The following is a 25,534-nucleotide window of genomic DNA, read 5'->3' as shown; positions in this document are numbered from 1 at the left end:
GGAACCAGTTTTATTATGAAGCTGTTTTGAAATGTCCTAAACCTAGGTATTAAAAAGAATGGCTTATGGGGCCTCCCTGGTGGCACAGGGGTTAATACGCAACCTGTGAAACTGTCCACAGCCTCCACAGCCTCTGCAGCACGAGTTCAATTCCCCAGCAACCCAGGGAGCAACCCACATGGTGCAGCAGACTTCTGACTCACCCGCTGCTCCCCTCAGCAATGGGTTTCAGTCTACCTGTTCTGCTCCCCACTCTGTCTCTAGTGAATCCTCTCACCCCCAAAGCCCGCACCTCTGGCATACACCCCAGATCTTGTATGCATAAATAAATAAACCTTTAAAAAAATGAATTATGTTAAAATACGAGTTTTAAAGAACACAGAACTTGCATCTTAGCTCAGCAGAGACTGATGACACCCCTTAACTTTCCCAGGCCACCACTGCACCCCAGACAGGGCGCCCACCCGCTGAGGGTAGGGGAGCAGCTGAGACTCTCGGTGGGGGAGAGCCTTGCTCAAGGGGTGTGGCAGAGCCAGTACTCAAACTCCTGCTGTTGGTGTCTTTTTTTTTCCCACTCGATTCCATTAAAATCCATTGCTCTCACTTACACTTTGAATGGATCTTTACCCGCGCATAGGATTCTAACACCATACAGTAGGGATCTTCTTGTCAAATGCTGGTTCGGTGAATTATACAGACGCCAGATGTTGTTGCATTTCATGATGTAGTATCACAAGTTCCCATTCATTAGTATCACTGCCCAACTCTGGAAAATCCTCAAGCAGCTGATGGAAGCTGTCAAGTTCAAGGTGGCAGAGCCAGGTCAAGTTTGTAGATTCCAAATCCTTCCTGAACAACCCACAGTTCCTGGTGTGAGCTTTGCCTGGTTGTCTGGCCGTCCGTGATCTTGAATATTCTCCTGTGCTTAAACTGAGCTGTGCCAGGCTTTGTTTTAAAAACACACTGAATGCCTTCTAATACGCGATGACAAGCCCCTTTGTTGTGTCATGATCAACACTAATTTATTTTAGAGAAAACATGTTTTGTTTTTCTTCAAAGAAACCAAACAATGGCTTCTTCTCATTTGTCTTTGTTAAAATAAGGATGACTGGGTATCTATTTTAAATTGCCAGATTGTAGGGGTGCCTTGTCCTGCTCTCTGCAGCCTGAAAGAGCCCTCCTGCGTGGGTGACAGAGTCGGCGGTCCTTGATCCTCGATCCTTGATCCTCGGGTGGCTAGGAGCAACCTGGAGCTGCATTTCTGACTTGCTTTGTGTGGGTGTGTGATGTTTCTTTAAGATCTGGAAGATAAGCCCCATTCGTGATATGGGAATTGCTTCTGTTGTGGCGATGCTGCCAGTCGAGCAAGCATCTGTGTTTGCTTGGAGGTAAAAGGTGGTTGCTGGGCAATGGGCGAGCTGGCAGCAGCAAGAATGTGGAGGTTCCTGTGAAACGGGCATTTGCGATGTGGTCGCTGCTGAGTCTCAGAGCATGTTTGTTTCGCTTTTTCCTGGTTCTCGCCCTTTCTGTTTATTTCTCCAGCTCATGCTGGTTCTGTTGACTTGCAGGCACCCCCTTTCCTTTGGGAGGGCTGTTAGCAATTCCAGGCACTCTGCTGATGCCTGGGGTGGGGCCAGCTTCCTGTGCTCAGAGTGCTGACCGGAAGTGCTTCCGGAAAGTTCTGTTGCAGATGGGTGCTCTGTGTGCAACAGAAAGACTATGGCTTTTTGGAGCCTGGCTGCTCTGCTGACGTCCCCCATGGCCTCCGCACCCCGGTGACAACTGGAGCAGAGTTCCTGGACCCTGGTCCACAGGGTTTCCCGGACTCCCTAGCCTCTCAGTTGGGGCAGCGTCGTCAGCAGTGTCCTGTTACAGTGAGGGACACTCAAGCCAAAAGGATACCATTTTCAGATGCAAACACAGGACGTTTTCTCACTGCGAGGCCCTAGTCCAGGCCCCAGAGCAGATGGCCCATCGTGGAGATGCGAGTGCTGGCCATGCCTCTGCTCCAAGTCCTGCAGGCCCACGCCGCGCCCGAGGTCCTCAGACCCTAGGGTCTGTCCTGCTGGAAGGGCTCTCGCGACTGTGTGTGGCTTTGTAATGTCTCACCTCAGCCACTTGAAAGAGATTGCCCGAGTTGGGCACATCTCCCACAGGTCACACATTTCCTGACTTACTATCAAACCACCCAGGATTCATATCTCCAGCAGCCTCACCAGGGGAGCCTGCAGGTGCTGGGAGGCTGTCAAGGGTGCGGAGGCCCAGGAGGATTTTCCAAAGTTCTGTTTTTTCTGGAAAGCTCACATCGGCACTGGCAGCAAGCGCTGTCCATTGTGTTTCATGATGGGACAGGCTCACTTCATTCGTTTTTGGGGAAATGACTACAAAGCACTCATGTCTGAACAGCCACCGCTAGTCTCTCAGCTGCTCTTTGAGGGAAGACGATGCTCGGCGGCTTCTGGGCACAGCGGACCGGCTGCTTTGTCCTTCTCATCGGTCTCACGGAATGAAGAGACTCACTCTCAGGGCTGAGTTTTAATCATGTCAGTACATTTCCCAGCCGCGTTGAGGACGGTCTCTTCTGTAAGTGGCAGCAAAGAGCCCAGTGCCTTGTGCTGGGGTGCCAGTTTGACCTGCGTGCTTTTGCGTGGTCCCTGCACATGCTGACGGGCCCAGGCTAAAAAGCACCTCGGGGACCTTGGGGGAATAGTTTTGACCTCATGGGCTTCCTGAAGGGGCCTCAGGGACGCTCCAGGTCTCTGGACCATTCTGTAGTGTCACTGTTGTGATAGGAGATGGCATGGAGGGCCCATGTGTGCTGGGCGAGGCCACCAGAGTACCACGTCCCTGTTCAGGGCAGGCCTGGTGCAGTGGTGACGGGGCAGAGACGCCCTAGTGAGTGAAGTGCTGACAGGGAACTGGAAGATGCTCCGGGAGGTGCTGCAGACTTGTGTCTACCTGCTGCATGGAGCTGCGAAGAGTAGGAATAGTGTGAGCTGGGTGGAGGAGAGGGAATAGTCCCACAGAGACCCAGCAGCTTGGGACTAGGGTGCAGGAGCTGGGGAGAGGGTCAAGTGAGAGAGGGGCTCAGAAAGTACCCAAAGGGCTAAGCATTTGATCTCACAGACAATGGAGTCATTTCAGGGGTTCACAGAAGCGTGGGTGATCGGCTTTGGGTCGCAGGGCGATGGCGCTGCCGTGAGGAAGAAGAAAGCACCAACTAGAAGCACTGTTGCCGGGGAGGCCCGTGGGGCTTTGCAGGACCGAGCCAATGCCAGGGGCCCGGCCAGGGAGTGGCCGTGGAAACGGGAGCTCTGCCTGCGGTGTTCATTGTTCTGCATACTCAGCACTTAAGTCTGTAGTATGTGGCGACGGCGACGAGAATGAGCAGCGTGAGGTGGGCAGTGCAGCAGCACGAAGCCAGCTGGGATTGCCGGGTGGTGTCCAGCCGGGGCCAGAGTGGGCAGCCGTCCACGCGTCATGCTCGTAGGCACACACGTGGACACACGTGCACACGCATCCCCTTCTTCAGGCGGCATACCTGTGGCCCGCGTGGTCAGGTGTGGAGCCCGGGACGGTCCTATGCCCAAGGTTTCAGTTGAGGTTGTGGCTGAGCCCATGGAGGAGGGCGCTGGAGTCCAGAGGGAGGTTGCAGCCACTCAGCAGGTTTGGAGGAAGAAAACCCGACCCCTGGGTCTTCCTGGCCCTTGATGCGAGCAGGAGAAAGAAAAGCAAGAAATGGAAAATCAAGCTCTCCCGTGGCGCCTTCAGTCATGGCCTGGATATGACTCCCTGGACGGTGCAGCCCGTGGGCAGTCCCACGGGCAGTGCTGTGGACAGTGCTGTGGGCAGTCCTGTGGGCAGCGCGGCCGGCCTCGCAGATCCTGTCCCTGAACGGACAGACTGCATCTGTAAAGGGTAGTGAAGTACTGGCTACAGTTTATATGTCTGTCCCCCTCCCACCCGGAGTGTTTTTCTTTTGAAAATAAGGTGATTCTCTTCGCCCACCCCACCACCTGTGCCTCCACGGCTCTCAGCATTCTGCATCCTAGCCAGGTGTGCGGGGGTGCAGGCAGGCAGGCTTGTTGTTCTGTCTGGCCGCCAAAGCGAGGAATCTGCTGGCTGTGGCCTCTGTCCTGCGAGGTCAGTGGGTGCTGCCCATGGCGTCGCAGTGACAGAGAGAGGCTCGGGAGGGCTCCTTCTCATCCTGGGGCAGAGGTAGCTGCCAGGCCCATTTCTAGTAGGTTCCCTCCATGGCAGTGGGCGTGAAGCAGCTGCCGTGGCAAGAAGGAAGACTGGAATGGGGGATGCAGGCTCAGCCTCCCACTCAGAACCCCCCAAGCCCAGCCCACCCTCAGCCAGGCTGCAGCTCACCTGGGGGGTGCTGATGACGTCTTTCTATTTCTCTTTACATTTTAAAACCTTTTCTAAAATTAAGACATAGGAAAGGCCCGCCGGTTAAATTGTCCTGTCTCTGAATGTGTGACACAGACAGATCGCTTTACCGCGAGATCCAGTCAAAGCTGCTCCCCACAACTCAGGTCCAGGGATGAGGCAGAAGGATGGCCCTGGGGTCCCTGTCCCTAAATATGTCTGTGCTTCAGTCTTTTCGCTCTACTGTACTCCGAGGGGCGGGGGTACAGTAGTCTCTGTTCCCATATAACCTTAGCTTTGTGTTTACCGAGAATGAACCATGAGGTGCACTGAGTGTCCAGAGAAACCCGGGCCTCAACCTCGCGCCTGGCCTGGAGGGCCCTTCCAGAGACCACTGTTCCCTGTTCTTGCCGTCTGGTCAGTGGGGGAAGGGGACTCGGGTGCAGAGGAGGGAGCAGGACTCCGCAGCCTGGTTTCTGCGTCATGAGGTGTCGTCATTTTCTGTGTGGCTTGAAGCAAATTCTTAGAAAGCCTGTGCACCTTCAGCTAAGTAGAAAGACCTCCCCAGAGACATGGCCGCTCTGCTCCCTCCAAGCCGCTCACTTTCTGTGGCAAGCAGACGCCACCAGCACGCACGCACTGACTGGGTGAGGCCCAGCTGGCCTCGGGCTGAGCTGCACTGCGTTGCAGCCTTGGTCACAGAGGCCCGATGCCCCTGCTTGCTCTGCAGCAGACAAGGTGCGTGATGACCAGGAGGTGGGGGAGCCCAAAGGAGGCAGCCGGGTGCCAGGCAGCCCCCCAAGCCCAGGGTGGAAGATCCCAGCTCAGGTTTGTGAAAGGCCGGCACGTTCCTGACTCATCTGCCTTGGAAGTGCCCCCAAGGGTGCCCTAGGCGGAAGCAAGGCTGGGCAGTGCAAGCAAGGGCCGCAGGCGGGGTCTGGCTCCCTATGTGCTCCCGCTTTTATATGAAGCTCTTGGCACGTGAGCATTTGGGCAGCAGGACCTGAGGAATTGGCCCATGTCTGTCTCCCGCAGATGAAGTTGAGCCAGGGGTAAAGGACTTTTCCAGGGTAATACGACTCTGGCCTGGGGGTTCATCCAGAGTTCTTCCTTTCTGCTGCCTGGGTCTCCTGGCGCAGGAGACCAGCTCTCGGGAGTCACCAGGTGACCTGGGTGACGAGATTAGGGTCTGCCGTTGCGTCTGTGTTGATTTTGTGGTGTGCTGCTGTGGCTGACCACAGGCCCGGCAGTGAGCGCCAGTCCATCAGGGCTGCACCCCGCAGGCAGGCGGGCTGGCGCACAGGCCTGGGGGAGGCTGGGTGATGGCAGGGGAAAACTCCGGTCTCTCACCAGAGGCCAGGACGACATCCCCTCCCAGGTCAGCTCCGACCTCTTAGCCCATAGCACCGCTGCAAGTCGTGGGTTTTGAACAGCCGATGAAGGAGCCGTATGCGAGGCTGTGTGAACATGCATGCGGGGTGTGTGTGTGTGTGTGTGTGTGTGTGTGTGTGTGATGTGTATAAATGTGCATGACGTGTGATTGTGTGGTGTGTTTCTGGTTGTGTGGTGTGGAATGTGGTATGTGGTACGTGTGTGATGTGTGAGTGTGTGATGTGTGTTGCAGAATGTGTGTGGTATGCGTATGTGTCTGGTATGTGTGATGCGAGTGTGAGAATATGCGTGACTGAGTGGTTTATGTGTGTGATACATGTGTGAGCATATGGTGTGTGGGGGTGTGATGTATGTATTGTGTGAGTGTGGCGTGTGTGGTATATGTGTGATATGTGTGTATGTGTGTGTGGTATGTGTCGGTCCCTGCTCCCCCCCAGCTCTGGCTCTTTTACTCCCACATGCCCGCTTCACCCCCACCCCCTATCTGGCCTCTCGCAGCCGCCCACGTTCAGCCCCTCATGGGCTGGGCCTTCTGTGCAGGGCTGCATCAGGCCGGCGTCCTCTCAAATGCTCCTTCTCCTCTTGCTGTCACATGAGCCCCACCTGAAGGGCCTTGGCGGTTTGGGGCGGGGGGCGCCCGGGCTCAGGCTGCTGCCCAGACTGGCTTCTCCCCTGGCCTGGCCCGCGTCAGGCGCCCAGACTCAGCCTTGTCATCCTATTTTAGCGCTCCCTCCTCCTGGCGACTCTGCCCGCCACGCTGCTGGCAGCCGCCGCCAGCCCATCTGTGCTGTCTGGATGCGCACCCAGGGACAGGCTGGGGCTCCCCGTGCCTCGGGGACACTCAGGGCCTGGGCCAGCCCCCAGAAGCCAGCCCTGCGGGCAGAGGGCCGAGGCCCCCTCCATCTGACTTGCTGCTTGGAGACTTGTCTTCCTGCCCGGCTGGTGGCTCAGGGAGGCGGGGAGGCTGGGGGACGCTGGAGGGGGCTGCGTAGGATGTGTTTCTGGGTCTTTGTGGCCCGTCGCAGTTTCTATTTACAAGGCTGCCCCCGAGGAGCCCCTGTGCCAGCTGAAGGCTGCTTCTCTTCAGTGTGTCCATCAGCCTTGGCCTTCAAGGCCGTGTCCTGCTACAGGCTGCAGAGCCAGGGCGCTCTGGTGCAGCAGGAGTCCCAGGGCCGGAGGAGACTTTGGTCTGTACATGGTCGCGCCTCAGAGCCCAGCTGCCGTCGTCTGACGCTAGGCTGAGCGACTGGTGCCCACCCACGCCTTGCTCGTCGTGGACCAAATGAAACACATGGGAGGGAGGCCGGGGCCTCTGCAAGCGCTGGGCAGGCAGTCTGCTGCTTCCCCCCACAGGTCCTTACTGCATGCTCTCACCACTTCCAGACTCTGGAAAGAGCAGCTAAGAAAACAGACAATCCCCACCAACCCCGGGAGAGGGACTGCGAACTAGTAAGCAAACACGAGACAAATACCCTCCAGGGTGCGATGGATGCGCAAGAACCTGTGCTAAGTTCTCAGCTTATGAGGTCTGGGGACCAGGTGGTATCACTGGGAGTGAAGCGCCACTTCCTCCAGGAAGCTCTCCCTGATTTTCCCAGCTGAAGCAGAAGTAGCTGCAGTTTTCTGGGAGACTCCAAGATGCCAAGGACTTGACCCTGCATGTCTCTCAGCTTCGCTCTCTCAGGCCCTGAGTGTCTCTCTCCCACTTTGCAGGAGACGCAGCCCGGAGGGAGCAGGCTGTCACCTAGCGCCTTAGAGCAAGAGGGTGGCAGGCCTGGGTGACCTGCTCCAGAGCCACCGTGTCCCTCAGGTCTTGTGTCCATCCCTCTCCCAGTGCTCACCTGAGCCCATGGGTGTGTGTTTTCCTGTTCGCTCCAGAAGAATGGCTTAGCTGCTGGACCAGTGCCCAGCCTTCTGGAAGCTTATTCCACATTCATGGATTCGTGGGCTCTCCATGCCACGTATCTGGAGGCCTTGGTTGCCACTTACGTGCTCCCAGGCCTGCTCTGCAGACTGCCATGGGGAATATCGAGTTGGTATGCTTGGAGAACAAATAGAGGGGAGTGAAGATTCTTTCATGTTAAAAAAAAAAAAAAAAAAAAAAAAGTCAGCAGTTGGTTTTGGACAAGGCTCTGCTCCTGAAGCTGAGGTTGCAGAGCTCTGCACCCAGGAGCCGTGCCTGGACCACAGCTGAGCCGGCTGCACGGCGTCATTCTTGTGAGGATTGACCAGACAGTTCAAGGCCGGGCACTTGGATTTGTGTGGCTGCACAGAGCACCCCTGGCCAACACCCTCTCCATGCCAAGGCCCCAGAAACAGGAGCCCCTGCACAGCCCGGGCCTGGGGACCTGGTGCTGCTCATCCCATCGCAACTGGCACATTCTTGGTCTGTGGCCTCGGCTAACACTCCCTGGGGCACCACGCCTGTGCTGGCCTTGGGACCCCCAGCTGCTGGAAAATACTTGGGGCAGAAAAATGGCTTTTGAGGCCATTATGAATGTTACACGTGTGACTCCATTTTAGAGGGAAAACGAGCTGGTGTCCACCTCGATGCCGAGGAGAGGACTCAGGGGTGCTACAGTGCACATGTGGGAGCAGTGTAGTGCCCTGAACCTTCTCCGGAACACAGGGACAGGGCTTGACTGTGGCTCGGAGCCGTGGACAAGACGGGTTTCAGCCCATTGAGCGTGCCAGTCCATCCCGCCCATTCCTCCATTTTTCATTTGCTCAAAGCCAGTGTCCCCACGGCCTTGACCAAGCTTACTCTTTGGCAATTTCCCTTTGCGTTGAAGCCAGGCTAGGCCGTGTGGAGAGCTGCCTCTGCCGTTTTGATTTGCGATCCCTGATGATCAGTGAGACGCTTTTTGCTGCTTTTTGGCCATTTGTGTGTCTTCTTTGGAGAAATGTATTCAAGTCCTTGGCCCATTTTTTAATTGGGTGATTTATCTTTTTGTTATTGAATAAAATGGTCAAATTTCAAAATGTGGCTCTTTTAAAAGGAAGTGTCCCTCCTAAAACTTGACTTTCTAGGAAGCTGATTCCCAGGGGGCTTCATCCACAAGGTTTAATGAGTCATCTCTAGTCCCTTCCCCGCCCTCCTTCTTGGCTTGAGATTAAGCCTCACATGCAACTCAAGGACAGAATGAAACTGCAGAGGTTTACTTTGGAAAATGCTGCAGCTAATGCACAAATGTCCTTTTCAAGTGCGTTTAAGAAACTGAAGAACTAGATGGCCGGTTCGTGTTATTTGAAGGCTGTTCTGTAAATGTGCTCTGAGCGGGGTTCCCGGTGGCCGGACGCAGTGTCTGGGACATAGAGAAGCTCGCATGGGCCTGCATGCTCGACTGCTGCTCTAATCTCAGCCACACCCTCTCAACGCTGCATGCAAAGAGCCAGGTGGAGGGAGGCGAGCAGCCCTCAGGGACAGGTGTGGGGAAGTAGGTACAGGAACCTGGGGCCTGGGCTCCTGGACTCTGCTCCCATCAGCGGCTGTGAGCCCACAGGTGCATTTTGTGGAATTTGAAATGGAGACTTTTCAGTGGGGTTTTAAAGGTAGTCTAAGAGTGTGAAATTGGGGCGTGGGGGTGGTTAGAGTTCTGCTCTGACTACTTAAATAATGCAGGTCTGGCCTTGATTAAAAGTATTTTTCTTTTTTCTAAAGCTCTATTAAGGGGGAAAATGTGCTCTAATCTTTAAGTCCAGAAGTTGTTCAATTTATCTTTTGCCTTTCTTTGTCCAAGCTGAGTATATTCCTATTTTTTGTATCCTGTTTCATTTTACCAGAGATTTTTTGATATCTCCTTACACTTGGGTAGGTTTTCTGAGATCATAAGATAAATTAGAAAGATAGTAAGATTATTTTGTTCTTGTCGCGTCCATCCCCTTTACAAAACTTTCTGCAAGGATCACTGACTTATAATGATCCAAGGGTTTTTTAAATGAATAATTTGATAAGTCTTGACGTATGCATGTATCCACAAGACGTGACCTCTATCAAGATGATGAACATAGTCATCACCCCCTGAAGTTTCTTTGCGCCCCTTTATCATTCTCTCACTGTCACCCCCCCCCACCCCGCACCCTGGCCTTTGTCACTATAGATTAGTTTGCACCCTGTGTAGTTTCACATCCTAGAACCATGCAGCATGCACGCTGTTGCCTGGTTTTGCTCACTCCGAGTACTTATTTCGGGGTTTGGCCGTGTCAGTGCAAGTATCAGCGGTAACATGCTTTTGCTCCCGAGCCGTGTATCTGCCACGTGGACACGCACAGTGTTTCTCTACTCACTCATGGGTGGACTTTGGGCTGTTCCTAGTTCTGGCTCCTGCTTGGACAAGGTGTCCCAACCTCTGCGTGGACAGCCCTTCCATCGCTCCTGGAAAATTGACGAATCTGTGGTTGTGGCTGCTGCCGTGTCCCACGGCAGGGAACAGGTCCAGTTGCCCCATGTGCTCACCAACACTTCTTTTTGGCTGTAAACTTGTCTGCTTTTGGCCTCGTTGATCAGTTGAGAAATATTCCCCCCACGTCGGTGGTCTACAAGAGTTTGTGCAGAATTGGGATTGCTTCTCCTGAAGCGTTGGGTTGAATCCACCAGTGAAGGCAACTGGGTCTTTTCTTTGAGGAAGGTCTTGAACTATCAATTCCATTTTTAAAAATAGGTTATCTGTTTCTTCTTACACAAGCTTTGGTAGCTTTGTATCACGGAGAATTTGCGTGTTTCACGTAAGCTAGCAACGTGTTGGCATGGAGGTGTTTTCCATGTTCCCTTGTCATTCCTTAAACACCCGTGTGTGCTGTAATGCTACTCTTCTTCCTGGTGTCGCTATTTTGTGTCATTTTTCTTTTTTTCCTGATTAATTTGGCTAAAGTTTTCTCCATTTTATTTGCTTTCTCAAAGAACACGCTTTTGGTTTCATTGATTTTTCCTTTTTTTTTTTTTTTTTTTTTTTACTGTTTCATTGACTTCTGCTATGATGGACATTAACTTCTTTCTTCTCAAAATTCACTATGTAGCTTGTGGGGGTTATGATTGGGATATGTCCAATCTGTAGACCAACAGCGGACAGTTGTCATCATAGCAATACTGGGACTTTGTATCCACGAACAAGAATATCTCCATTTCTTTAGATCTTCTTTTCTTTCATCATTATTTTTTGGTTTTCTGCATATAGACCTTGTATATATTTTGTTGATTTCTTTCATCATATTTTTATAGTTTCCTGCATATCTGTATCTATAGCCTTCTAACCATCCATCCATCCATCCATCCTTCCACCTACCTTATACACCCTGTCCTATACATAACTATCCTAAACATATTTTTTTTAAGATCTGTACCTGAGTATTTCACTTTGGGGGGTGCGGTTGTCAGTGGCGTTGTGTTCGTGACTCCATATTCCAGTTGTTTACTGGTGGCTTATAGGGAAGCAGTTGACTTGACCTTTCCCCTTGTATCAAGCAACCTCACTGTGGTCACTTACTAATCCTGGGAGTTTGGGGTTTTTTAAAAAAGATTTATTTATTCATTCATTCATTCATTTATTTATGCATACAAGAACTGGGGTGCAGGGCCTCCCCAGTGGCGCAGCGGTTGAGCGCTGGGTTGCGAAGCTGCCCGCGGCCTCCGTGGCGCCGGTTCGATCCCCGGCTGCTCCCCGGCCACCGGAGGAGGGTCCCACATGGCGCGCAGACCTCTCCTGCCGCCCGCTGCTCCCCTCAGCAGTGGACCTCGGTCCTTCTGCCTGCTCTGCTCCCTGCTCTGGCTCTGGTGAATTCTCTCACCCTCCCGCGCTTCTGACTGTACCCAGTGCTTGTATAAATAAATAAATAAATCTTTAATAAATAAATAAATAAATAAATCTTTTTTAAAAAAAAGAGAGAGAGACCATGCAGCTTTCATTTAAAAAAAAAAAAAGAAAAAAAGAACTGGGTTTCAGGCCAGAGGTGCGGGGATGAGAGGATTCCCCAGGTACAGAGTGGGAAGCAGAACAGGTGGATCCACTGAAATCTACTGCTCAGGGGAACAGCGGGGAGACAAGAGAGGTCTGCTGTGCCCTGTGGGTCAGCTGCCTGGTCCGGGATTAGACTCAGGCACAGTGGCTGGTGATAGCTTGATAGCGCGAGACTTTAACCCCTGCACCACCAGGGAGGCCCAATCCTGAGAGTCTTTCATCGAGCGTTGGTGCTGTCCACATAGGCCAACATGTCATCCGAAGATGGTTTAATGTCTTCCTTCCCCATCTGTGAGCCTTTTACTTCCTTGCCTTCACACACTGGCTGGGACTCCCAGTGCCATTGTTGAGTAAGGGTGGTAAGGGGTGTTCCCCCCCCACCTTGTCCCCATCTTAGGGGAGCGCGTCCAGGTTCTCCCCGGCCAGTGCCAGCTGCAGGCTTTCGTGGGTGACCTTTACCCATTGAGGACACCCGCCCTGGCCCTCCTGTGCTTCCTCCATGGCGCCTCCGCACCTGCTGAGACCCCTTTGGTGCCATTGACTTCGTGTTTCTTGTGTTTGGGATTCGTTGAGCTTTTCAAACTGTGGGTTTTCCATTTTCATCAAATTCTGGAAATGTTTAATTTATTATTTTTCCAACTATATAGGATCCCTCCCTCTTTCCTAGCCCACCCCTCTCTCCCCGCCTCTCCCCGCTCCCGCGCTTCAGCCTCTTTTCTCACTGAATTCTCTTTGGGAAGTTTTATCGCCAACTTGGGAAGTTCACTAATTTTTTTTAAGTTAATCTCATCCATCAAATTGCGGTTTTCATCTCTGGGAGTTTGAGTTCTTTTTGAAACACGTCCTACCTGCCTCTCCCGGCATGTCTGGCTTCCCCTCAGCCCCTTGGGCGCGTGTACAGCCCCGGCAGCTGGCCGTGCTCCCTGACACCAGCGCCATCATCTGTGTCATTTCTAGGATTTTTGCTTGCTCGAGTCTTTCCTTATTATGGGTCCTGTTTCCCTGTTCTCCGTCTTAGTCTGCCTGGTGCTGTTTAATTGGATTCTGGCCATTGTGCTTTTACCTTGTAGGGAGTTAGATATTTTTGTATTCCTAGAACTATTTTCAAGCTTTCTTCTGGGAGATGATTGATTTACTTGGAAACAGTTTGATCCTTCCAAGTCTCGCTCTCCAGCTTTGTTTGGGGTCGGGGGTCGGGTGGGGTGGGGAGGGACCAGAGTGGCATACAACCCTCTGATTTCTCTACCCCATGCTCTGTGGGTTCTGTGGGCCCCACCCTGGGTGGGTGAGCACTGGCTATTGTTCTCTGATCTTCTGAATGGTTCTTTCCCCAGCCATGGGTAATGTCCTCACACAGAAATGCTGACCCATCTTAGCCACAAGACAGGGCATCCTCTGCTCATTCCCAACATTTCTCTCTGCCACTCCCTCGCCTTCAGACCTCTCCCTGGGAACTCCAGCCTGCTGTTTGTTTTTGTTTTTTCTGGACATCCTGCTGTCTCTGCAACTTAGGGAGACTATGAGGCTCCACCCCCTGGTGGAGGGCCCCCTCCTGCATCACCTCCTGGAAGTCCTCTGTGCTTCATGCTGGGCCGTCCTGGGGCCACGGGTTTTGTTACCTCTCTGAGGGGGCACGGTCCCTCCTTGTCAATGTCCAGGTGTTATAGGACAGGGAGAGGGGCAGCCCAAACCCCGCAAACCTGCCTATTCTAAATGGGTTCTGCCATCCGCCGCATCAACACAAAACATATGACACTTTAATGGGAAGGATCTTTAATAAAAACTAGGAAACAATACAGGTGAGGCAAAGAGTCTAGTTTCTAAATGAAGCACCCAAAGTTACCCATCCCCTCGTGGGTAAAACTCCATCCATATGGGGTCGGCCCAGAGCAAGGCCCCAAAGCCTGCCACAAGTCTAAAACATCTTCCAGTGGGGACCCACAGAAAAGGGTCACAAACAACCGGACAAGCCCGGAAGGAAAAGAGCAAAATCAACATCCAGATAAAAGCTGCCATTGTCACCTCCCCACGGGTCTCACCCACATCTGTGTCACCCAGTCCACGACCAAAAGACAAGCGCAGTTTCTTCACATGTCTCTAGGCTCCATGCGCCTCCTCCAGGTCTCCTGGCTCCATCTTGCTTCCTTCCTTCCTCAGTCTCTTCTCCAGCTTCTCCTCTTCCTGCTCAGCTCCACCCTCCCTTGGGTGGGGCAGGGAACCTCCCCCTTTCCTGGGGACCACCCTGTTACACAGGGTCTTATCCATTCACATTCAGTTATTGTCAATGTCTTAAAATGTCGGTCACCATTGTAAAAACCTTCTGCCTATTGAAGAGAGTCAGTGATTTTTAAAAACTTGCTGTAATATATCTTGTGTGTTCCTTTGTGCTATTTTAGGTAGGAAGGTAAATCCTGTCCCTGTGACTCATCTTGTCTGAAGCAGAGGCTGATGACACTTTTTATTTGTGCCTTTTATTTATTTTTTTTGTGGGACCCTCGCCGGCTGCCGGGGAACAAACCGGTGCTGCAGAGGCTGCGGGCAGCCTCGCAGCCCAGCGTTCAACCACTGTGCCACCAGGGGAGGCCCTGATGACACTTTTTAAAAAGTAGTTAGACAATGTTGATAAGAAAAGGGCAAAGGAAAAGCTTTACAGTGACAATGCCAATCACAAAAAAAGTGTTGTGTTTGGTGGGAGGCGGAAAGACCTCCCTTTAGGTTCTGGCTTTGGGGTCTTGTTACTCACCTTTTTGATGGAAACCTAAAAGTTCTATGATGAGGTCTAGGTATCTTCACTCTTACGCGTCTCCCTGAGTCAAATATTGTCACTCCATCCTCAGCAGCTGGACCGCTGGCTTCAGCGTGTTACAGTGCCATCTTGAAGACCAGTGCTCTGACTTCAGCCCCGTTTGTGGCTTTCAAACCATTTAAACTGTGCTTTTCTGACTTTCATTGCAACTCTTTCTTCAAGGACAGGCTCTTGTGCAAGCGAATATCGTCTGGAATTCCCAAAACCATTCAGTCTGCAAGACCATGGGTGCTGTGGGGAATGCAATTGCTGGCACTTTAAATGGAAAAGTTGTGTACTAATTGGACATGAATAGAAAACATTAAGATAAGGATAGCTTTCATTTGATTCTTTTTTGCTGAGAGGTCTTGAAATTTTGTATCAAATAAAAATGTATCACAGCTGCCTTTTCAGATACTTTCTGTTACATCAACTTAGGAACTGAGACAACAGCAAGTCTCAGAACGAGGCATTTACCACAGTTCTGGTGTTTTTCAAGTTCTACCCTTAAGCCCCTTATTTTGTCTGCTGGGTCCCCCTCCCCACCTCCACAGTTTTAATCTCTCCTTTTATGGTTAGGACTTGGCAATCCTGCGAGGCTTGCAAGGGGCATTATTTCCAAGCTTTGACCTTCTTTCCTCTCTTTCTCATCCCAGCTGGATGTGCCCCGGTGTTCTTGGGGTTATGAACTTCAGGGGCCAAGATCAAGTTTGAGAGCATATTGCTCTGCACAGTGTTAGGGGATTTCTTTTCTGCTCAACTGCAAGATGTCTTTTTTGCTTGAAAACTATAAAGTGGAAAAGAGGTTTTAACAAACCTAAGAGCATTTAGATCTTTAGTTTCTGACAGAAACAAGAAACACAATTACTCCTGCAAAAGTAGGGGTGGGTGTGTACATTTGTGCCTGTGCTGGCGAGGTACCTGTGTGTATGTATGCACATTTGCACATGTATTGCACATGCCTCTGTGTGTGCATGTGTGAATGGGTGCCGCTTCCATATACAAACCTGTATGTGGTGTGTGCATGTAGGTGCATGTATGGTATTAGGTGATGTTAAAGATTAAAGTATTAGCTGTTAAAGTATTCAGTGTTAAACATTGCAAAGATTTCAAGGCCTCTTGGGCGCCAGGGGAAGTCTGCTGGCTTGATAATTCTGGTTAGGCAAAGTGAAATTAGAGTATAGTTCATGGTAAAGTAACATGTTTCCCAAACACTCAGCTAGAGACTCTCAAGGCTGTTCTTTCGAGAGGTGGTTGTTCGGATCCTTCCTCTTTTGCTTCATTACTGTTCAGTCACTGAAGCCCAGTAGCTCACCTGAAACCCTGCTCTCCCTCCTTCACCTATTCAATCCAGGTCTGTCTGGTCCTCACGTTACACCTCTAGCCGGGCTTCTTGCCAGTGTGCTCTCACATGTGCTCCTGTGTCGCCCTTTTGCTCCCTGTTAGCCAGCCTGACCCCTGGCCCGAGCGCCTGGCATGGGAAGGGGGCTGCATGTGTTGCTTTGCCCAGCACCACCTCTGTGAGGAAGGAAGCCCAGGAGCATTTTACTGAAATGAAAGGGAAAGCTTCTTAGCCTGAAGCGCCACATCAGCTCAATACAATGCTCACATGTTGCTTTTTAGGATGAACTTAGGTACCTTGGCTGGTCTCTGACACCCCAGTTTCACAGCCTAAGGCTCATAAAGGTTCTTTGTATCGTCTCCTCCCAGACTCTGCTGAAGTCCCCTGGCCAGTAGGGTGGCAGCGCTTTGTACCTGTCAGGGATTCTGTCACGGCCGCCCAGACCAGCGCCAGCACTGGGGATGGGCTTCTTGAGGGGTCGGGACAGTCCTCGTCATTTTCTATGAAGTGAGGACTGCCAGAGCCAGAGCAGAAGTGCAGGTGCCCCCCGAGATAAGCAAGACTCAGGGTTCCTGGCCGACCCAGGTGGCCCGAGGAGGGAGTCCCAGCATAGAGATGAGCCCGGAGCTTTGCGCAGCCAGCCGGCCTCCTGAGAGCACCTCCCCGTGCCCTGCTTCTGTTTCCTGTGCCGCCGGGAGCCCATAGAGCGGCTCCTAGTGTGATGATGGGCCAGCTTTTCCACAGACCCTGCAGAAATGATTGGCCCGTCATGGAAAGGCAACTTTTATTTGAGATGTTTATCTGCAAACGATTGCTAATACCATTGCTTCTAAAATACTACAGCCTTGTAATAAGATTTTGTCTTCAGTAGCATTTGTCTGTTATTTCAGAAACATAAAACAATGCACAATGGCGGCGTCTGTTCTCCTCAGCTCCGCACACGTCCACGGGAACGAGTTCTTGCCATTTGGACGGCGACTCTGGGTGAAAAGAGGCTCCCAGGCAGCCTCGCAGCTCGTGCTTTCCAGCTGGGTGACCCTGACGAGGGGCCTGACTTCCCCACCCCCCGTGAAATGGGCACAGCGAACGGAAGGTGGCCTAGTGGGCTGGTGGTCAGGGGTGGGCCCGTGAGCCCCACGCCTGGCACCGTGACGGGGAGAGGGCGCTTTGGTACTTAGTGTCCTGAGTAATCAAGGGAAGTAAGAACCTCCCCAGAGAAAAGGGACGGATCTAAGTTCACCTTTTAAAATCGCTTGTCCCCTCGGGTCCCAGATCATCACACAGATGACCTCACATCCCAGGAGGCGCCCGGTCAGGAGCTGCTTTATCTCTAGATCATGAGAGGACATAGAATGGAGGGGAGGACACACTTCCTTGCCTGTTAAATTAAGAAAACACACACGGCACCGGAAGATCTTTCTGTACCACTCTTTTCCTGTAAAAGGTCACTAAACCGAAGTCTGAGCCACAAATAGCTGCAAGATCTGGGCTCAGAGCCGAGATGCAAGGTCCTCTCTGTGCCTGTGAGCACCTGGCCCCAGGGCACCCCCTGAATCACAGCAGGAGGCCAGCATCCCCCCAGGTGCTTGTGGGGTCCAGCTGGACTGGGCGCAGGTGGGCCCGGGCCGCCTCTGGCCCCCAGGCTCGCGCTGCCCTGGAGTGGGCTGCAGTGTCCTCTGTGTCCTGAAGTTGACATCTGCTTTCCTCACCTGGGCCGGAGGTGCTGTCCATGCGGAAGCAGGACCTTTCACCTCGCTGGGCTCCCTCACGGGCCAGGCACAGCTCGGCACCCCCAAATCTGTTCAGTGACCTCGCGGGCTTCTTGAAGTCAGTGTTTGCTTCTGGCTTTTGTAAACAAGCCTGCTGACAGCTGTGAACCACAGTCATCCTGAAGGGCCAAGGGCTGAGCAGCTATTTACCGTCATCCTGAGGAGACCCCCACGGTGGCACGGGCTTTGGCCACGTCTCCCAGCTGCTAAGTGACAGGCACTGAACCCCTCAAGTCTGTGTTCTCCCTAACGCATCAGGACCAGGCAGCAAGGTTCAGGAAGGCTGATCACTAGCCATGTCAAAGACCAGTTTTTCTGAACCACGTTCAGCTGTTGATAAAATGCCAGGAGGCTGGAACTTCCGGGCATCCCCCAGCGCCTTGCCTGGCTGAGACATCTGCTCAGGCCTTGGGGCGCTGCAGGCACCCACTCAGTGCTGTCAGCCCTTTGCCCAGTGTCTGTCTGCATGACGTGATCACTGTCTGGGGCTTGGTTACCTGATGCTGAGATAAGGAACATGCTCCCGGTCATGTGTGAAAGACCCCCTCACCCGCCCCCTGCCCTCCCCCACCAAGGAAATTAGCAGATGCCTCAGCCCAGCCTATGGGTCACCTTCATACAGATGTTTAAAAAACCAGGAGGCGAAAGTATGGACAATATGTATTTTCCAGACCTCCCTGTAGCCTCCCAAGAGTGGTGATGCTTGACAAGGAGGTGAAAATGACAGGATATAGCAGCTCTGGCGCTGGTGCTGTTTTAATGCCCCCCTAGAGACATTCTAGTGGCACAAGGGCCCCGGCCCCTCTTTGGAGCAGTTACCTCCGGAGCAGCGGGAAGACAGTCCACTGCAGGGTTAAGCACCTCCTGGCAGGCTGGAAAACCACTGGATTATGTCGCCTGGAAACTTTAGCAGATCTCACAGATGAGTGTGTAGTCGCTTGCATTTGAAGGCAGACATTGAGGTGGTTGGGGCTTTGTTTTTTGTTGGTTAAATAGTAAAATCAACCGTTTCCTTTGTGAATGTGCAATCTCATTAGAATAGACTCTGATTTGTGCCGTTTTATTAAAACCACCTATGCACAGACAGGCGGCTCCAGGCCTGGTGACCTCACAGATTGGGCCCACAGAGCCTCCGGCCTCGTCTCACCCAACACGTCGTGATAACACAGATGTGAGACGTGAGGCTGCATAAGGCAGGTAGCCGCTCCTCTCCCGTGCTGTTCTGGCCACCACCCCTGGTCCCAGGAAGGGAGTGTGCCAGCCCCTGAAAGCTGCCGCTGCTCTGAGGCCTGCGATCAGAGAAACAGAGGGTGCTCTGTGCCAAGCCCTTCATGACATAGAAACGCATTCTTCATAAAGCACTGGTTGTAGTTAAGCATTTGGTGCTATTTTGCATCTCAGTGTTTAGAGGGCACAGAGGAATTTTGAAGGAAATAATAAACCTGAATTTACTTTGATAATTTTTATCAGCAATAACATCAGTAACAATAATACTGATGACATTCCTGCTTCATGCCTGCTTAAATTTGTAAATGCAGAAGTCGACCCTGAGCACGCTACGTATATGAGCTCATTATGACAACCTGAAGAAGGAGTTAATCGTTGTCATCCCTGTTTTACAAATGGGGAAACTGAGGCACATTGCAATTAAATCATTGCTCAGGTCACATGCCAAGAAGTGGTCAGGCTGGGATTTGAGCCCAGGTAACTTATTGTAGCATGTGCCTGCTTGCAAGTGCTCCCCAACCCTGGCTTGGCTCTGGAAGCCTCTCCATGCACAGGGGAGCCCTTCTTACCCACTCCTGGGGCCGAGACCTTCCCAGACAGGTGTTTTTTGGCCAGACTCCCAGGTGACATTGTTTCACAGGCCTGTGAAACACTTTAGAAAGTTTTGTTCCTTTGTTCACACTTTAGAAAGTTTTTACTGAGCTCTTCACTTGCTCCTCAGAGGGAAGACCTTTCTCTCCTGCCTGCCTTCCATCCATGTGAAAGGACAGTGGAGAAATCTCCCAGAACATTCACAAGATGTTCTATCAACCTGAGAGACATTCTTTCCAATGAGCAACAAATATTCAGTTTTCATGGAAATATTTCTGTGCTGAGCTCTCATGGTATCATAGCAACCAACCTCAACAAGCACAAATAACAACCCCTAATTGACAAAGCCAATGAGCAGATCTTGGCTCATTTGAACTCTCATAAAGTTCTTTCATTTTTTATAGCAATGTTCACAGAACTGACTTTGGAGTCAATTCTGTGAGTCCTAGTGCAGTGTAGATTCATGTAACTTCCACGACCAACAGGATCCATTACACCCTGGAAAAGCTCCTACCTCAGCTCTCAGCAACTGCCAATGTGATCTGCTCCACTATGGATTTGTTCTTTTGAGAATGTGATGGAAGTGAAATCATGCAGTGTGTGTGACATTTTGACACAGGCTCTCTTCACTCAGCATAATGCCTTTGAGACCCATCTCAGTGGTTGCATATATCAGTAGTTCATTCCTTTTCATTGCTGAGTACTATTCTACCATGTAGGTATGTCATGCTTTATCCATTTACCAAAACACATTTGCGTTGTTTCTAGTTTTCGCCAAGTATGAATAGAGCCACTGTAAGCATTGGGGTACAGGTTTTACATGAATGTAGCATTCCTTTCTCTAGAGTAAATATTGCTGGGTCACATGTTAATGCTTGGTTAACTGTAGAAGAAACCCCTAAACAGCTTTCCAGACTACCCCACATCATTTTTATGCCCACTAGCACTGTAGGAGTTTTATTTGCTCCATATTCTCACTGCATTTGTTTTGTCAGGGATTTTGTGTCTTACCCACCCTAGCAGATGTGTAGTAATGTCTCAGTGCTGTTTTAATTTGCATTTTCCAAATGGCTAATGATGTTGAACATCTTTTCATGTGCCTGTGTGCTCTTTGGTTCATCCTACAAAATTTCTCTTTGGCTTGTAAAAATTACATTGGAGTTCCGATAATGCACATCTAGATTTGATTCCTTCACTTTTCATTTCTCTAAAGAAGTCTTTATTTTGCCCACATTCTTAGAGGCCATTTTTGTTGGGTATAGAATTCTGGATTGAAGTGATTGCATTCCATGCTTAGAAGAGGTTCCACTCTCTTCTGGTCTCCATGGGCTTTGACAAGAAGTCAGCTGTTAACCGAATTGTTGTTTCTCCCAATGGAATATAACAGTTTTCTCTTGCTGCTTTCAATATATGTACTTCATCTTTCATTTCCAACAGTCTGACTTTTCTAACACTTTGAGATTGTCTTCTCTGTATTTATTTTGCTTGGTGGTCATTTAGCATTTTGTAGCTTTATATTTCTGCCTATCAAATTTGGGATATTTAAGGGACGTGGTTTTTTAGACTTTTTCATCCCTGTTTCTCCCCTCCCCTTTTTTTGGTTAACATTTTTTTTGAAAATTCTGTAAAGATATCAAAGAAATTGATTAATCCCTTTTTTAATTTTTGAAGGAAAAATCCCCCAGAGTGAAATACCTACCACCCCTGATCCTCCCTCAGCTCTTTCTCCCACCACCAGCTGTTCTCTCTCTTACATTCCAGTTAACTGTATTTGGGGCTGTTTGGGATCATCTAATAAGTGCCCAAGGCTCTGTCCATTTTTTTTCAATTTTTTTCCCTCATTGTTCTTCACCATGGATATTTCTGGGGCATGCTTGACCCTTGCTTTAGGCTTGCTTAAGTCTCCTTATTCTTTCTTCTTTCATGTCCTTTCAGTTACAAAATCTATTCAGTGAATTTATCATTTCCAGAATTATACTTTCAGTTCTAAAATTTCCATCTGATTCATTTTTTATTGATTCTGTTTTTCTACTGAGAATTTGCTTCTCTATTAACTTTTAAAAATTTTTCTTAGAGGGTAATTATGACAGTTAATTTTAAATTTCTTACCTGTAAGTTCCAATATACTGTTCACTTTGGAATTGGACTCAACTTATTTTCTCTTGAGAATATGTTCCATTTCTTGAGTCTTAATATGTTGAGTGATTTTGGATTGTGAGCTAATCCACAGGGCACAGCAGACCTTTCCTCTCTCCCCACTGGTCACCTCAGCAGTGGATTTCAGTGGCTCCACCTCTGTTCTGCTCCGCACATTACAAAAGTGAGTCATGGAGATTCTGATTGCTATTATTTTTATTTCTGAAGGAAAAAAAATACCGACCACCCCTGATCCCCCCAGCCCTTTTTCCCAGCCCCACCTGTTCTCACTTTCATATTTTAATTTTAATTAACTGTATATCCAACTGCTGTGACAGCTGTTTAGTTTGCCTTTGTGGGAACCTCGCTTGGCTGGGCAACAGCTCCTCTCAGTTCTAGTCATGTGAGTTTATCTGGAGCACCTGAGTCTGTATGGAAATGGGTATGAATGGACAGAGTTTGGGGATCCCTTTTCTGGCTTTTCCTCTTCTGGGTTCTCTCCAGCGACCCCAAAGCACTGGGATAAAACTCTGGAAAGGGGGATTTACTTGTGTGGTCCCATCTGCCTTCCAAAAAGTGTGACACTGCATCAGTCTGTGTGCTGGGCCCACACTCTGCACCGCCAGGGACTTGGTTTGGTATAATTTCCAGGCGTGATAATTGCTTTCTGCAGGGAGTGAGGGGGGAGTGGAGGGCAAGGGTGCTCATTGATAGGAGTCTGTCACACCCAGAAGCAGTCATGAGTCCATGATGCTTACATTTCAGTCGGGAGATGAAGACAATAAGCAAACAAAGGTGACAACCATTGGACAGTGATGCCATGACAGAAATCAGTAGTGCTGCTATGAGAGTCACTTTAAGTGAAGCTATTAGGAGGGCTCTCTGGAGGTGGGACCTAGAGAATTGACAGATTTGGTCATGAGACAAGCTGGTTGAGAAATATTTCTAGTAGAAACCCTAAGATAGGAGACAGGGGTCAGTGTGACTAGAACATGGTGAGTGAAGGAAGATTTGATATCAAATGAGGTTGGAGGACCTCTCTGGTTGCACAAGGGATTAAATCGCAATGCTGTGAAGCTATCCGCAGCCACAGCAGCACGAGTTCGATCCCCTGCCAGGGAACTACCCACATGGCACAGCAAACCTCTCCTGCCTCGCCCACTGCTCCCCTCAGCAGTGTATTTCAGTCAGTCTGCCTGTTCTGCTCCCTACTCTGTCTCTGGTGAATCTCCTCCCCCCCACACACACATACCTCTGGCCTGTACCCCAGTTCTTGTACACATAAATAAATAAATCTCTAAAAAAAAAAAAAAAAAAAAAACGAGGTTGGAGTGGCAAGGAAGGTCACATGGGACCTGGCAGTCCTTGATACAGAATTGGGAATTAATGATTCTCCATAAGTAGCAAGGATTGTGGCAGCTGTAAGAAAATTCTCAATAGATGGGGCCACTTACATTGCATTGTCAGAGTCGTAGCCTTGCAGTCATGTGACCATGGCCAGTTAGCATTGTTGGAACCAAAGCTGCCATAGGGCACAGCGTGGTCAGCGGGAGCAATGAACCCCCTGTACCACTGATTCACCCTTGGCGTGCCAGAGATAGGTGGCCTGCACTGACTTGGAAGTATAACAGCGATTCAAACCACAGTCAGAAATCAAAACTCCTGGGGAGGGTGGGGCATCTTGTTGCGGGCACCTGCTGTGAGTCTGTGACGCTGCTGTCGCCTGTGGCATGCGAGACTCACCTGTCCTGTTCTCTGATTCAGATGACAGCGCCTCCGCGGCCAGCAGCATGGAGGTGACAGACCGCATCGCCTCTCTGGAGCAGCGAGTGCAGATGCAGGAGGATGACATCCAGCTGCTCAAGTCGGCCCTGGCAGACGTGGTGCGGCGGCTGAACATCACGGAGGAGCAGCAGGCCGTACTGAGCAGGAAGGGACCGACCAAAGGTGGGCACGGTGCTGGCACGGGGTGGGCCTTGGCCTCAGAGGGTGCAGGGGGTAGGTGGGCCTGCAGCATCAGCTCTCAGGTGCTTTGCTCTCCCACAGCACAGGGAATCGCCACTCAGGTGACAGGGGAGGGTCCCCACGGGATGGACATCACCGGCGTGGCTCATTTGTCCTTGACTCTGGGGAGTTCGTGGCCCGTTGTCCATCGAAGGTAACCAGGGAGAGGTCACCTGCTGAGGCGAGGAAGGAGTGTCCACTGAGGACTGCTGAGAACAGTTATTGCAACTCTGATAGAGGTAGTTGGCAAAAAAACAAAGCCAAACCCCGCAATCCCTGGGGCACCCTTCAGCGGCTGTGCACTTGCAGATGCTTCATGAGGCTCAATCTCTGTCCTCTCCTGTGCCTCCTCCACTCCGTGCAGCTCAACTTGAGCGAACAGGGAACACCGGCTTGGAGTTAAATTAATAATAGCACCATTATACACAGGCACAACTAACTTCCATTTCAGGGCAAGAGGAGCATTATGGATTTAAATGTAAAATGTAGGTTAAAATATGGTCATTGTCCCTTGTATCTGGGATTATCTGCCTTGTTTTGCATTAACCAGCAAGTAGTTCATATTTCTCATTGTAAATTTTGCTCATGAGTTCAGATTGTAATTCAGCAGCTTGCCTCTTATAAAACTTTAATTTACCTTTTGCAAACTTTTGGGGGGTTATGTTAATAATCCCATTAGTTAACAGATCAGAGAATTAGAATTACTAAATACAGCCAAAACCTTTTGGTAGAGATGCTAATAAGCAAGTCGGTTTCACTGCCCCAGGACATGGAAACCTCCAGTCTCAGACATAGCCCCCGTAGCCTGGAGGCGGTGGAAGCATTGTCTCTAAGCAGTCTCTGCTGCATTAATGCTTAGCTCTGAGACACAAAGTAATACTTGTAGCTGCCATTGCTGATGGCTAGTTGCAGCTGATAAACTGGGTGTATTAGCTCATCTCCTCTCTCTGAAATTTTGTGCAAAAGGTGTTATTATGTCCATTTTAGCTGATGAGAAAACAGCCTTTAGATGTTAAAATGTGTGGCCCCAGGCTACACAGCTAGTTAGGGACAAGTTTGAGGCTGGCCCCCACGCCTGGCTTGACGTGTTCTTTCTGTCATTCATGTTGCCTTGCTACAATATTGTTTAAATTAGCATTATTCAAATCAAACCAAATATTAAAGAAATGAGTAACTATACTACTCAAGAGTTTTTTTCTCAAGATTTAATTTGATTTGCAAAGTAACCCAGATGCAGTAGATCATAATCAGCACATAAATTGTGTGAAATATATGATATTCCCTTCATATATTTTAATAGAAAATCAAGTGCCACTAATAAATTAATAAAATGTCAGATCTTTGCAGCAAATGAAATTAATGAATAACTCAGTTCTTTATCCTGGTTAGTCAAAATTAAAAGCACATTGCCCCTCGCTTGTCTACTATGCTTTTACAATCTCTTTTACCTTACAAATGACTGGTTATAAACAGTAACTTCTGCTTTGTTTTGGACAGTTTCTTCTGTTTTTCTCATTAATTGCCCTCCCTACCTTAAATAATCATTCTTTAATAATGAAAGGAAAGTCTTACTAGATATATTTCATTTTCAGAGGCTGAAATGATTATTTCTAAATTGTGTATTATGAAAGTGATTGAATGAAATAATCAAATTAAAGTAGAGAGAAAAATATCTTCTGTTTTTACTAGGCTACCTTTATTATTTATCAATGTGTGGTCAATTTTATTTAACTAATCCCCCCCATTCCTCCCACTGACTTCCCCTCACCCCATTAAGTTTATTTAAAGGCAAATCTAAGACATCCCATATCATTGTATCTAAATATGTAAGATATAGGATTCTCTTTTCAAAATCTAAATGCCAGTATCACACTTAAAAGTAACTAACTCCTAAGTCTCGAGTCAGCGTTCCCATCTCCCCAGTTGTCTGGTGAATGGCTTATTCATTGCAGCAGCCTCT

At 50.0% G+C, this 25,534-nt stretch overlaps 1 protein-coding gene across 1 annotated transcript in view; it reads left to right on the top strand.

Annotated features, from left to right (window-relative positions):
* Positions 1-25,534, top strand: part of EML1 (EMAP like 1) — a 102,614-nt gene that overhangs the window by 17,257 nt on the left and 59,823 nt on the right. The window contains exon 2 of the mRNA XM_037503917.2: positions 23,335-23,517. Coding sequence (XP_037359814.1) covers positions 23,335-23,517 — 183 coding nt within the window. The remainder of the gene's footprint in view (positions 1-23,334; positions 23,518-25,534) is intronic.

The sequence above is a fragment of the Talpa occidentalis genome, unplaced genomic scaffold (genome assembly GCF_014898055.3).
Source record: "Talpa occidentalis isolate TD23 unplaced genomic scaffold, MPIMG_talOcc4v2.1 talOcc4.11, whole genome shotgun sequence".
Taxonomy (NCBI): domain Eukaryota; kingdom Metazoa; phylum Chordata; class Mammalia; order Eulipotyphla; family Talpidae; genus Talpa; species Talpa occidentalis.
This window is presented reverse-complemented; position numbering and strand designations above follow the sequence as displayed.